The 14978-nt window shown below is 50.4% G+C and overlaps 1 protein-coding gene across 4 annotated transcripts in view; it reads right to left on the reverse strand.

Annotated features, from left to right (window-relative positions):
- Positions 1–5556: 5556 nt before the first annotated feature.
- Positions 5557–14978, reverse strand: part of ZCCHC17 (zinc finger CCHC-type containing 17) — a 48514-nt gene continuing 39092 nt past the window's right edge. For 3 of the 4 annotated variants that reach the window (XM_075333946.1, XM_075333947.1, XM_075333949.1), the window contains 2 exons: positions 6831–6955; positions 5557–5945 (listed from right to left, as the gene is read on the reverse strand). In XM_075333946.1, coding sequence (XP_075190061.1) covers positions 5736–5945; positions 6831–6955 — 335 coding nt within the window. In that variant the 3' untranslated portion in view covers positions 5557–5735. The remainder of the gene's footprint in view (positions 5946–6830; positions 6956–14978) is intronic. The other variant, XM_075333948.1, reaches the window with a different exon arrangement.

Below are 14978 nucleotides of genomic sequence, written 5' to 3' on the forward strand. Positions count from 1 at the left end.
CATGCTTGTTGAGCAGTTTTAGGTCCAGAACAGGACGGAATGAGCCGTCCTTTTTTGGCACCACAAAGAGATTGGAGTAAAAACCTTGTCCTTGTTCCTGAAGAGGAACAGGGACCACCACTCCTTCTGCTCTTAGAGAATTCACCGCCTGCAGAAGGGCATCTGCTCGGTCGGGATGTGGGGAAGTTCTGAAGAACCGAGGCGGAGGACGAGAACTGAACTCTATCCTGTACCCGTGAGACAAAATGTCTGTTACCCACCGGTCTTTGACCTGTGGCAGCCAAATGTCGCAAAAGCGGGAGAGCCTGCCACCGACCGAGGATGCGGAGGGAGGCGGCCGAAAGTCATGAGGCAGCCGCCTTGGAAGCGGTACCTCCGGTTGCTTTCTTGGGGCGTGAGTGAGCCCGCCAGGAATCAGAGCTCCTTTGCTCTTTCTGAGACCCTTTGGACGAGGAGAATTGGGGCTTGCCCGAGCCTCGAAAGGACCGAAACTTTGACTGCCACTTCCTCTGTTGAGGTTTGCTTGATCTGGGCTGGGGTAAGGAAGAGTCCTTACCTTTGGACTGTTTAATGATTTCCGCCAATTGCTCACCAAACAGTCTGTCTCCAGATAATGGCAAGCTGGTTAAACATTTTTTAGAAGCAGAATCTGCTTTCCATTCTTTTAACCACAAGGCTCTGCGCAAAACTACAGAGTTGGCGGATGCCATTGCGGTACGGCTCGTAGAGTCCAGTACCGCATTAATAGCGTAGGTCGCAAACGCAGTCATTTGCGTAGTTAAGGACGCCACTTGCGGCACTGCTGGACGTATGAAAGAGTCCACCTGTGCCAAACCAGCTGAAATAGCTTGGAGCGCCCACACGGCCGCGAATGCTGGAGCAAACGACGCGCCAATAGCTTCATAGACAGATTTCAACCAAAGGTCCATCTGTCTGTCATTGGCATCTTTAAGTGAAGCCCCATCCTCCACTGCAACTATGGATCTAGCTGCAAGCCTGGATATTGGAGGGTCCACTTTTGGACACTGGGTCCAGCGTTTGATCACGTCAGGGGGAAAGGGATAACGTGTATCCTTAAGACGTTTGGAAAAACGCTTGTCCGGATAAGCATGGTGTTTCTGGATTGATGCTCTGAAGTCAGAGTGGTCCAGAAAAGTGCTCAATTTACGCTTGGGATACAGGAAATGGAATTTCTCCTGCTGGGCAGCTGCCTCCTCTGCTGAAGGGGCTGGGGGAGAAATATCCAACAGCCTATTGATGGCCGCTATAAGGTCATTTACCATGGCGTCACCATCTGGCGTATCCAAATTGAGTGCGGTGTCAGGACTAGACTCCTGATCACCCACCTCTGTCTCATCATATAGAGACCCTTCTCGCTGAGACCCTGACCCGCGTGATGACGTGGAGGGTCTCTCCCAGCGAGCTCGCTTAGGCGGCCTGGGACTGTCATCGGAGTCAGAGCCCTCAGCCTGTGATGCCTGGGACCCCCTTGAAGTACGGATTAGTTCCAACTGAGGGGGACCGGGGAACATAGGCACAGCAGTGTCCATGGTCTGAGCAACTGGCCTGGACTGCAAGGTCTCCAGGATTTTTGTCATAGTCACAGACATTTTATCAGCAAAGACTGCAAATTCTGTCCCCGTCACCGGGGCAGGGTTCACAGGCGTCTCTGCCTGAGCTACCACCACCATAGGCTCTGGCTGACGAAGTGCCACTGGGACTGAACATTGCACACAATGAGAGTCGTTGGAGCCTGCTGGTAGATTAGCCCCACATGCTGTACAAGCAGTGTATACAGCCCGTGCCTTGGCACCCTTGCGTTTTGTGGATGACATGTTGTTGTCTTCCCAGAGCAATATAGGGTATACAGCCAAGAAGCGACCGTACAGTGCAGTATATATATATATATATCTGGTACAGGAAAAAGTACACCAATACACACTGTGGCACTAGTGGGGCCAGCACTAAAGTGCTGCTTACCGCCCGCTAAACGCGGGTGTGTGGTCGCCAGAAATCCCTAGTCTTGGGTCTCCCAGAGCCTGTGTCCGTCCTCCAGCCAGACTGCATGCAGGAATGGCTGCCGGCGTCCTGTGGAGGGGGGGGCGGGCCCTGGGCGTGCCAGACCAAAAGCGGGGAAACCTGCGTCCCACTGTGCCAAGTGAGAGGGCTGGAGCATGTAAATAAGGCTCCAGCCCTCGGCGCTGAGTAATCGTACAGCGTCTCTCCCCTTCCCTGATTGACAGGGAGGGAGCGGGAACGAAGCGGAGCTAGGCCGCAAAAGCCGGGGACTAAATTTATAAGCGCCGCCGCCGTAAAAGCGCGGTCGGCGCTAAGTCCCCGGCGCACTACAAGTCCCAGCCGTGCCGCCGCTCCGAGAGTGGCCGGCGCGGTAGTTCCCAGCACATGAAGTCACACAGCTAAGCTGCTGTGACTCAAACCCCAGCGTACAGCGCTACTGTCCCCGGCGCACTAACACACCCAGCAAGTCTGGTGTGTGCGTGCCCGCCTGTACGGGGACACAGAGTACCTGAAAGTTGCAGGGCCTTGTCCCTGAACGGTACACAGCTCCGTATCCATCAGGTTCACTGGGTCTGTGGATGGAGCCCGGCCTCAGGGCTTGGGGGCCGGTAAGATCCCACTTCCACAGAGCCCCTCAGGGGGATGGGGAAGGAAAGCAGCATGTGGGCTCCAGCCTCCGTACCCGCAATGGGTACCTCAACCTTACAAACCACAAGTGGGGTAAGAAGGGAGCATGCTGGGGGCCGTATATGGGCCCTCTTTTCTTCCATCCGACATAGTCAGCAGCTACTGCTGACTAAACAGTGGAGCTATGCGTGGATGTCTGACCTCCTTCGCACAAAGCAGAAAACTGGTGAGCCAGTGATCCCACTGGGGGTGTATAGCCAGAAGGGGAGGGGCCTTACACTTTTTAGTGTAATGCTTTGTGTGGCCTCCGGAGGCAGTGCTATACACCCAATCGTCTGGGTCTCCCAATGGAGCGCCGAAGAAAGTTTGTTCCAAATCGTCGCGTTCTGAAAAGCAACATGTCACTTCTTTCATGCGCTTTGGATGCAGCTCCTGCTCTGTCTATGGGAGAGGCAGCATCCAGAGTGCATGAAAACGGCTTTTTTTCTGCAGAAACACTGCATTCATTATGCAGTGTTTCTGCAGCAATTTGACGCGCACATGTGCTGCCAAATCGCTGCAGAATATTCTGCAGGGACACGACACAATGTGCGCATACAGCCTTAGACTGTGTTTGTTATGGGTGTGAATAAAACAGTTTTTGGACTGAAAACTTGTGTGTTGGGGTGAGGACGCACTTTGCGTTCTCCTACTTGCAGTTCTAAACGCACATTTTGGGCTTAATTGATTTGACCAAAGTTGCCTTTTTCAGAACTTTAGCGCTGAAGACGCATGCGTATTTACTGCGTTTTAGGTGCGTTTTCAGCGCTTTTTACCTGCTTTTCCACCTGCGTTTTGATAGATGCGTTTTGAACATCAAGACACTGCTAAATAAAGTTTAAATAATCAAACTCAATGAAAAAATTTGAAAAAAGAAACAAATCTATATTTTTGTGAAAAATAATGAAAATAGATTAATTTAATGAAATTATAGCGGTAATATGATATTTAATGCAAAAATAGCAATATTTATTAAAATTCTTATTTTTATTTGTCGGACTATGTGTGTGTGTGTGTAAAGGGACATATGAAATCATTATTTTGATATCCAAAAAGCATGCGTTTTTGAAGTCCAAAACGCATGTCTTCTGCACTGGAAAAGCAGGTAAAACGCAGGAATTTGCTGGAATCTTGGTTTTTGCCATTTCCCATAGACTTCAATGTTAGCATAACGCACCCAAAATGGCAAAAACAATTGACATGTTGCTTCTTTGAACGCATGGTTTTTGCCACAAAATATGCAAATTAAACGCAGCGTTTTAAAACGCAAAGTGGGGTCTAGAAATCTCCATTTTCCATAGACTTTGCTGGGAAATCAAAACGCATGCCTTTTGGCATGAAAAAGGTGCTTCTCAAAACGGACCTAAAAAGCACCTAAAACGCAGGTGGAAACGCAAAGTGCGTTCTCACCCTTAGGGCCGCCCTGATAATCCAGAGCCAATGAGAATTTAATTTATTCACTGCACTGGAGGGGAGGACCCGGGACATCAGCTGTGAGCCGCGGGACTGCGGGGCAGACCTCTAAAATTGGGGCAGTCCCGCAGAATCCGGGACGGTTGGGAGGTATGCTTATCTACACAAAACCATTGAGAAAGGCACTAAATCATATGTTTGTTTCCTGTTCATTATTCGTGACGGGGGAGCACTAAAATGCTCGAATGCTCATTACTCAATTTGAGCTGGTCAGGCGCTCGGACAAGCTCCACACGAGTAAAGAGCATTATGGAAATTTAGTGATTGGCCTGTTCGGGACTCCATACAGGCTAGCCATAAATTGAGCATCTTCAGTAGGAAGAAGGGCAAGGTTTTGTGTTTTGTTTTTTTGGTCACACAACATCAGAGAACTTTGTTTTATCCCCCAGGAGAGCCATTCAGAGACTACATATGACTCTCCTTCGAGTGCCTACATACATCATGAGTGAAGTGAGCCTTTGCGTTGTGTCGTTGTTTCACAGACTAAATATCAAAGCACCTGCGATACTCGGCTGAGATCCGCGAGTACCCGAGTACGGTAATGCTCAATCGAGTAACAAGCAGTGCTGACCACGCTTGCTCATCATTATTCTTTATGCATGGCCAAACGAATGAACCAATCTTCTTCAAAAGTGTTCTTCTGAAGGTTATAGATCGGGCTTCAGCTCCCTAGGACATATTTGGCAAAAAACAGAATTCAAAAGCAAATATTAATTTACAGTTAAACGACTGGACTGATCTGCACCAACTTTGGCACATAAATTAATCAAACACTTTAGCAAGCCTTAGGTTTAGGTCTTGGCTTCTAGGACCTGCCATTCTTGACATTAGCAAAAAAAAAAAAAAAAACACACACACAACGCCACTTCAGCTCTCTACTACTATCTGTTCTCTATAGTCACAAAAATAAAACGGAATATAAAAAAAGAAAAAGGTTAATCTAAAAGGCAAACAACTGGAACAAAGTGCCCCACAACTGCCATATACGTAAATCAGGCACCTCAGTAGGTTTTAGATCAGCTTTCAGCTCTCTAGGACCTATTGTCCTCAACAAATCTGTAAAAAGAAATTGGATTACAAAATCAAATATTAATTGAATTTACTTTGGCACAAAAGAGACGCAACATTTCTGTAAATAACTCCAAAATGCCGGATTCATATGAGAAGCAAAATTTTTAACACCACATGCCAACAAGAAACAGTTAAACCAAATAGACCGGTGCAAAGCCAGGTAATTCTTCTAGTAAAATATATGGCTTACATAATGAAGTATAAAAATGTGTTTTTTTTCAAATTTGTGTAATTTTGTTTTACCAAGCAAGATTTTCCATGTTCTATTATTAGTGGGTGACGTATATGACTGTCGTTTGTTATGACTAACAAATAATTAGACAGAGATCCTTTAACTATTTCTTTATTTTGAAGCATCCTTTATGTACCCCTGGGATTACACTATGGGAACAGGATAGCTTACATTTCACACAAACCTCTGTAGAACATCTGTATGGGAAATTGAGGCAGTAGGAAACAAACAGTCCCCGCACAACAGGACTACACCAGTGTAAACAGTGACCCTTCTACTCAGTCCCTTTGTTTGTGTTTCTTGTGCTTTTTCTTCTTTTTCTTTGAGGTCTTTTTACTCTTTTCTGCATGACGTCTCTTCTTCCTGGAAGGCTCTGAGTCGGAACTTTCAGAAATGCTGCTTGATGAACTCTCTGTTCCTGAAGATTCCTCCTTTTCTTTTCGATGCATTTTTCTTTTCTTTTCCTGGTGATGATAATGTAGATCTGGTGATACACTAACCAATTCTCCATTTAGGCCTAAGCCACAATGCGAGTGGAGTGCGATAAAACATCGCATTCCCCTCGGACCAATTCTAGCCTGTGTGTCAGCACACATGAGCGATTATTTTCTCAGCCCTCATCGGACCGAGAAAACAATCGCAGCATGCTGCGATTGTAATGCGAAACGCTTTCTCTCGCACTCATTCAAGTGAATGGGGCGAGAGAAGAAAAAAAAAAAAAAAAAAAAAAAAAAAAAAAAAATCGCACTGCACTCGCGGTACACCGGTGTACTGCCAGTGCAGTGCGAGAATGGCAATAGCCGGCTACGCAGGAGAGAGGGAGAGAAATCCCTCCCACCCCTCCTGAGTGCCGGCCCGCCCCCCGCAGCTGAGGTCTGCTCGCACGAATGGACCTCAGTTGCAAGGACACACGCATGACACTCGGCTCTGCTGTACTGCCAGCACAAGCCGAGTGTCATACAAGTGGATCGCAGTAATCCCCGTGTGGCCCCAGCCTTACCCACAGTGTAAAGCCAGAACGGAAATAAGCATCAAATAACATCAGGGACCAAGAGCATAACATAATAAAACGGTGACATCCTTTGCTCAGGCAGTTTTGTTTTTAGATCTTTACACTCCTAAAAAGCAAATTGTACAGAGTAGTCTTAAGTCTCAAAATAAACCTTCAATGGTACTAAACTGTGCTCAGTGAGGATAAAATAAGAAATGTAGGAACTGGAACCAAAGCTCCAGATGTCGGAGCCTAAATAAGCTTTGGCTTAAAACAAGTCAAAAGGTTCAGGTCCTAAATGTGATGGGAGAATATTTCTGGTGCTAAAAATGACAGCACTAGATTGATGTACGCTTGTGGTTATTCAGCCACAATTACCTTCTTTCTTTTCTTAACATGCTTTTCTGTTTTCTTATCAGCATCCTTATCATCTTCCTCCTCTTCTGGCACTAAACTGTATTTTGTTCCCCCAGGCTGCATGAAACAATCTTTGGCAAAGTGACCTACAGGAATCAATGCAGTAATTAACAAATATTAGGCAGCTGTACAGTTCTTTGCTATAAAAAAAAAAGAATATATATTATTACAAACGGTACCCTATTTCCCCCCCATGTTTCTCATTAACAGTATATGGCCAGCACAGAAAAGAAAACATTATTACTACCTAAGTAGGCCTCTCATTTACATGGCGTGGTAAGAAACAGTCCAATCTATGTCCTTCCTGCCCCCATCTATTTTGGAACATAGTGAGGTGTAATACTAAAGTTAGGGACCATCCTGGTTGGCTACACCTTGACGCGATGGGATAGTTTTTATGGTTTTTCAAGCTAAAAAGTGTTGAATGCTCATGCTGTGGGCAACTGTGACTGTGCGCGCTCCCGCGGTGTTGGCGAAAACAGAGGATGTGATCGCACATTCGCCACCCATGGCACGGGCATTCGACAAGTCAAAAGCAAGAGGACAGTGTCTAAAATAAAACGGCACTGGAAATAGCGGTATGTGCAAGCGCTGATTCAGATGCCGTTTTATTGAAGAGTTTTTTCAAGATTCTTCTACGCATGTGTCAGTCATATCTATAGTGGCAGCGACGGAGGGGAGAAATTTACATAATGGCCAGCCAAGCACACAGGAAATATTTACACAAGACCTGACCCCAATAGTCCTGTCCCGATGCTCAAGCCACTGCAGCAATGTCATTTCTAAAGCTTTGATAAAGGAATTTTCTGCAATCAAACATCCAATGTCTAAAGTGAAGGTACGATTTAAACCACCATCCTAACGCCAGTATGGCACTGCCTGTAATTTACATGGGCATAACCTGCTAGTTGGTTCCCTTTAATAAGGGCTCTCTGAGTAATGTAATAAAATAAACTCATTAAATACAGATTTAAACATTAAAATTATTTTTTAAATACCATAATTCATCAAAAAAGTATGGTTCACCTTGTGCACTCTATCAGGATTTTAAAGATGGCAACTGTCATTTATATCAGTGTTTCACCCGTCCTAGATGTGAGCTGCTATGCAGTACGGGCTGGGTGAAGAACCTATGAAATTTAGGACGAGTTACAAACTTACATACAGTGCCTTACAAAAGTATTCAGCCCCCTTGAATTTTTCAACCTTTTCCCACATTTCAGGCTTCAAACATAAAGATAAAAATGTTAATGTTATGGTGAAGAATCAGCAACAAGTGGGACACAATTGTGAAGATGAACGAAATTTATTGCTTATTTTAAACTTTAAAAAAAAATAACAGAAAAGTGGGGCGTGCAATATTATTCGTCTCCTTTACTTTCAGTGCAGCACACTCACTCCAGAAGCTCATTGAGGATCTCTGAATGATCCAATGTTGCCCTAAATGACTGATGATGATAAATATAAGCCACATGTGTGTAATCAAGTCTCCGTATAAATGCACCTGCTCTGTGATAGTCTCAGTGTTCTGTTTAGAGCGCATATAGCAATCATGAACACCAAGGAACACAACAGACAGGTCCGTGATACTGTTGTGGAGAAGTTTAAAGCTGGATTTGGTTACAAAAAGATTTCTAAAACTTTAAATATCCCAAGAAGCACTGTGCAAGCAATCATATTGAAATGGAAGGCGTATCATACCATTGCAAATCTACCAAGACCTGGCCGTCCATCCAAACTTTCATCTCAAACAAGGAGAAGACTGATCAGAGATGCAGCCAAGAGCCCATGATCACTCTGGATGAACTGCAGAGATCTACAGCTGAGGTGGGAGAGTCTGTCCATAGGACAACAATCAGTCGTACACTGCACAAATCTGGCCTTTATGGAAGAGTGGCAAGGAGAAAGCTATTTCTCAAAGATATCCATAAAAAGTGTTGTTTAAAGTCTGCCACAAGCCACCTGGGAGACACCAAACATGTGGAAGAAGGTGCGCTGGTCAGATGAAACCAAAATCGAACTATTTGGGCACAATGCCAAACGATATGTTTGACGTAAAAGAAACTCACCCTGAACACACCATTCCCACTGTCAAACATGGTGGTGGCAACATCATGGTTTGGGCCAGTTTTTCTTCAGCAGGGACAAGGAAGATGGTTAAAATTGATGAGAAGATGGATGGAGCCAAATACATGCCGTTCTTGAAGAAAACATGTTGGAGTCTGCAAAAGACCTGAGACTGGGATGGAGATTTGTCTTCCAACAAGACAATGATCCCAAACATAAAAGCAAAATCAACAATGGAATGGCTCACAAATAAACTTATCTAGGTGTTAGAATGGCCAAGTCAAAGTCCAGACCTGAATCCAATCGAGAATCTGTGGAAAGAACTGAAAACTGCTGTTCACAAACGCTCTCCATCCAACCTCACTGAGCTCTAGCTGTTTGCAAAGGAGGAATGGGCAAGAATTTCAGTCTTTTGATGTGCAAAACTGATACACATACCCCAAGTGACTTGCAGCTGTAATCGCAGCAAAAGGTGGCGCTACAAAGTATTAACTTAAAGGGGCCGAATAATATTGCACGCCCCAATTTTCAGTTATTTTTTAAAAAAGTTTAAAATAAGCAATAAATGTTGTTCAAATTCACAATTGTGTCCCACTTGTTGTTGATTCTTCACCATAAGGTTAAAATTTTTATTTTTATGTTTGAAGCCTGAAATGTGGAAAATGGTTAAAAAAAATTCAAGGGAGCTGAATACTTTCGCAAGGCACTGTATATGGCAGTTGCAATTTTTAAATCCTGACAGTGTACTAGATAAATGTATCTATATATATATATATATACTAGAAGGTGGCCCGATTCTACGCATCGGGTATTCTAGAATTTACGTATTGTGTAGTTCATGTATGATTTTTGTTTATATATATATATATATATATATATATATATAATAATGTTGTTGTGTGTAGTTACCAAGTGTTTGTGTAGGGCGCTGTACATGTTCTGGGTGTTGTCTGGGTGTGATGGGGGGTGAGAGCGGTGTTGTTTGTGTGTTGCGTTGTTTGTGGAGCGCTGTGTGTCTGTAGCGTTGTGTGTGTGTTGCGCGGTTTGTGTGTGTGTGGTGTGTTTTGGGGGGAGGTATGTTTTGTGCAATGTGTGTGTTGTGCGGTATGTGCGTATTTTTGTGTGTGCAGCGTTGTCTGTGTGTGGGTGTCTGTGTAGGGCAGTTGTTTGTGGTTCCCTGTGTGTGTGTGTGTGTGGTGTGTTGTGCAGTGCGCGCGCGTGTGTGTGTGTGTTGGGGGGAGGTGTGCACTTCCCATCGTGCTCCATCCCCCATGCAGCGCACTCCCCATCGTGCTCCATCCCCCATGCAGCGCACTCCCCATCGTGCTCCATCCCCTATGCTGCGCACCCCCCATCGTGCTCCATCTCCCATCCTGCGCACTCCCAAACGTGCTCCATCCGCCATGCACCGCACTCCCCATCGTGCTCCATCCCCCATGCTGCGCACTCCCAAACGTGCTCCATCCGCCATGCTGCGCACTCCCCATCGTGCTCCATCTCCCATGCTGCGCACTCCCAAACGTGCTCCATCCGCCATGCTGCGCACTCCCAAACGTGCTCCATCCGCCATGCTGCGCACTCCCAAACGTGCTCCATCCGCCATGCTGCGCACTCCCAAACGTGCTCCATCCGCCATGCTGCGCACTCCCAAACGTGCTCCATCCGCCATACTCCGCACTCCCCATCGTGCTCCATCCCCCATGCAGCGCACTCCCCATCGTGCTCCATCCCCCATGCAGCGCACTCCCCATCGTGCTCCATCCCCCATGCTGCGCACCCCCCATCGTGCTCCATCTCCCATGCTGCGCACTCCCCATCGTGCTCCATCCCCTATGCTGCGCACTCCCCATCGTGCTCCATCCCCTATGCTGCGCACTCCCAAACGTGCTCCATCCGCCATGCTGCGCACTCCCCATCGTGCTCCATCTCCCATGCTGCGCACTCCCAAACGTGCTCCATCCGCCATGCTGCGCACTCCCAAACGTGCTCCATCCGCCATGCTCCGCACTCCCAAACGTGCTCCATCCGCCATGCTCCGCACTCCCCATCGTGCTCCATCCCCCATGCAGCGCACTCCCCATCGTGCTCCATCCCCTATGCTGCGCACCCCCCATCGTGCTCCATCTCCCATGCTGCGCACTCTCAAACGTGGTCCATCCGCCATGCTGCGCACTCCCAAACGTGGTCCATCCGCCATGCTGCGCACTCCCAAACGTGCTCCATCCGCCATGCTGCGCACTCCCAAACGTGCTCCATCCGCCATGCTGCGCACTCCCAAACGTGCTCCATCCGCCATGCTGCGCACTCCCAAACGTGCTCCATCCGCCATGCTGCGCACTCCCAAACGTGCTCCATCCGCCATGCTGCGCACTCCCAAACGTGCTCCATCCGCCACGCTGCGCACTCCCAAAAGTGCTCCATCCGCCACGCTGCGCACTCCCAAACGTGCTCCATCCGCCACGCTGCGCACTCCCAAACGTGCTCCATCCGCCATGCTGCGCCAGCATCAGCCTCTCTACCCGCAGCATCAGCCTCTCTACCCGCAGCATCAGCCTCTCTGCCCGCAGCATCAGCCTCTCTGTCCCCAGCATCAGCCTCTCTCATCCCAGCATCAGCCTCTCTGTCCCCAGCATCAGCCTCTCTGTCCCCAGCATCAGCCTCTCTGTCCCCAGCATCAGCCTCTCTGTCCCCAGCATCAGCCTCTCTGTCCCCAGCATCAGCCTCTCTGTCCCCAGCATCAGCCTCTCTGTCCCCAGCATCAGCCTCTCTGTCCCCAGCATCAGCCTCTCTGTCCCCAGCATCAGCCTCTCTGTCCCCAGCATCAGCCTCTCTCATCCCAGCATCAGCCTCTCTCATCCCAGCATCAGCCTCTCTCATCCCAGCATCAGCCTCTCTCATCCCAGCATCAGCCTCTCTCATCCCAGCATCAGCCTCTCTCATCCCAGCATCAGCCTCTCTCATCCCAGCATCAGCCTCTCTGTCCCCAGCATCAGCCTCTCTCATCCCAGCATCAGCCTCTCTCATCCCAGCATCAGCCTCTCTCATCCCAGCATCAGCCTCTCTCATCCCAGCATCAGCCTCTCTCATCCCAGCATCAGCCTCTCTCATCCCAGCATCAGCCTCTCTCATCCCAGCATCAGCCTCTCTCATCCCAGCATCAGCCTCTCTCATCCCAGCATCAGCCTCTCTGTCCCCAGCATCAGCCTCTCCATCCCAGCCTTCCCCAGGATCAGCCTCTCTCCTCCCAGCCTCCTCCAGCACGCCATGCTCCTCTGCCGACACTCACAGATCCGATCGCATACACTCACACACACCCACACACACCCGATCGCATACACTCACACACACCCGATCGCATACACTCACGCACACACACATTGACGATATTGCACATACGCGCTCATACTCACAACATCCGGAGATACCACATGCTTCTGGCCATGTGATCCTCCGGCAGGTCCTGGAAGGTCACAACAGCACAGTATCGAGGCCGAGAAGCAAGCGATATCGCCGGATGCTGTGAGTGTGTGGATGCGATGTGATGTATGTGTCAGGTGTGTGTGAGAGTGAGTGTGAGCCGGTGTACACTGGTAACTATGATACACATCGGGTAACCAAGGGACCTTAGTTACCCGATGTGTATAATGGTTACCAGCGTTCACGGCCTGTATGCGATCGGATCTGTGAGTGTCGGCAGAGGAGCATGGCGTGCTGGAGGAGGCTGGGAGGAGAGAGGCTGAGCCTGGGGAAGGCTGGGATGAGAGAGGCCGATGCTGGGATGAGAGAGGCCGATGCTGGGATGAGAGAGGCCGATGCTGGGATGAGAGAGGCCGATGCTGGGATGAGAGAGGCCGATGCTGGGATGAGAGAGGCCGATGCTGGGATGAGAGAGGCCGATGCTGGGATGAGAGAGGCCGATGCTGGGATGAGAGAGGCCGATGCTGGGATGAGAGAGGCCGATGCTGGGATGAGAGAGGCCGATGCTGGGATGAGAGAGGCCGATGCTGGGATGAGAGAGGCCGATGCTGGGATGAGAGAGGCCGATGCTGGGATGAGAGAGGCCGATGCTGGGATGAGAGAGGCCGATGCTGGGATGAGAGAGGCCGATGCTGGGATGAGAGAGGCCGATGCTGGGATGAGAGAGGCCGATGCTGGGATGAGAGAGGCCGATGCTGGGATGAGAGAGGCCGATGCTGGGATGAGAGAGGCCGATGCTGGGATGAGAGAGGCCGATGCTGGGGACAGAGAGGCCGATGCTGGGGACAGAGAGGCCGATGCTGGGGACAGAGAGGCCGATGCTGGGGACAGAGAGGCCGATGCTGGGGGGAGAGAGGCCGATGCTGGGGGGAGAGAGGCCGATGCTGGGGGGAGAGAGGCCGATGCTGGGGGGAGAGAGGCCGATGCTGGGGGGAGAGAGGCCGATGCTGGGGGGAGAGAGGCCGATGCTGGGGGGAGAGAGGCCGATGCTGGGGGGAGAGAGGCCGATGCTGGGGGGAGAGAGGCCGATGCTGGGGGGAGAGAGGCCGATGCTGGGGGGAGAGAGGCCGATGCTGGGGGGAGAGAGGCCGATGCTGGGGACAGAGAGGCCGATGCTGGGGACAGAGAGGCCGATGCTGGGGACAGAGAGGCCGATGCTGGGGACAGAGAGGCCGATGCTGGGGACAGAGAGGCCGATGCTGGGGACAGAGAGGCCGATGCTGGGGACAGAGAGGCCGATGCTGGGATGAGAGAGGCTGATGCTGGGGACAGAGAGGCTGATACTGGGGACAGAGAGGCTGATGCTGGGGACAGAGAGGCTGATGCTGGGGACAGAGAGGCTGATGCTGGGATGAGAGAGGCTGATGCTGGGGACAGAGAGGCTGATGCTGGGGACAGAGAGGCTGATGCTGGGGACAGAGAGGCTGATGCTGGGGACAGAGAGGCTGATGCTGGGGACAGAGAGGCTGATGCTGGGGACAGAGAGGCTGATGCTGGGGACAGAGAGGCTGATGCTGGGGACAGAGAGGCTGATGCTGGGGACAGAGAGGCTGATGCTGGGGACAGAGAGGCTGATGCTGGGGACAGAGAGGCTGATGCTGGGAGGAGAGAGGCTGATGCTGCGGGCAGAGAGGCTGATGCTGGCGCAGCATGGCGGATGGAGCACGTTTGGGAGTGCGCAGCATGGCGGATGGAGCACGTTTGGGAGTGCGCAGCATGGGGGATGCACCACGATGGGGAGTGCGGAGTATGGCGGATGGAGCACGTTTGGGAGTGCGCAGCATGGCAGATGGACCACGTTTGGGAGTGCGCAGCATGGCGGATGGAGCACGTTTGGGAGTGCGCAGCATGGGAGATGGAGCACGATGGGGAGTGCGCAGCATGGGGGATGGAGCACGATGGGGAGTGCGCTGCATGGGGGATGGAGCACGATGGGGAGTGCGGAGTATGGCGGATGGAGCACGTTTGGGAGTGCGCAGCATGGCGGATGGAGCACGTTTGGGAGTGCGCAGCATGGCGGATGGAGCACGTTTGGGAGTGCGCAGCATGGGAGTGCGCAGCATGGGGGATGGAGCACGATGGGGAGTGCGCTGCATGGCGGATGGAGCACGTTTGGGAGTGCGCAGGATGGGAGATGGAGCACGATGGGGGGTGCGCAGCATAGGGGATGGAGCACGATGGGGAGTGCGCTGCATGGGGGATGGAGCACGATGGGGAGTGCGCTGCATGGGGGATGGAGCACGATGGGAAGTGCACACCTCCCCCCAACACACACACACACACGCGCGCGCACTGCACAACACACCACACACACACACTGGGAACCACAAACAACTGCCCTACACAGACACCCACACACAGACAACGCTGCACACACAAATATACGCACATACCGCACAACACACACATTGCACAAAACATACCTCCCCCCAAAACACACCACACACACACAAACCGCGCAACACACACACAACGCTACAGACACACAGCGCTCCACAAACAACGCAACACACAAACAACACCGCTCTCACCCCCCATCACACCCAGACAACACCCAGAACATGT

This window comes from Anomaloglossus baeobatrachus, chromosome 2 (genome assembly GCF_048569485.1).
Source record: "Anomaloglossus baeobatrachus isolate aAnoBae1 chromosome 2, aAnoBae1.hap1, whole genome shotgun sequence".
Taxonomy (NCBI): Eukaryota; Metazoa; Chordata; class Amphibia; order Anura; family Aromobatidae; genus Anomaloglossus; species Anomaloglossus baeobatrachus.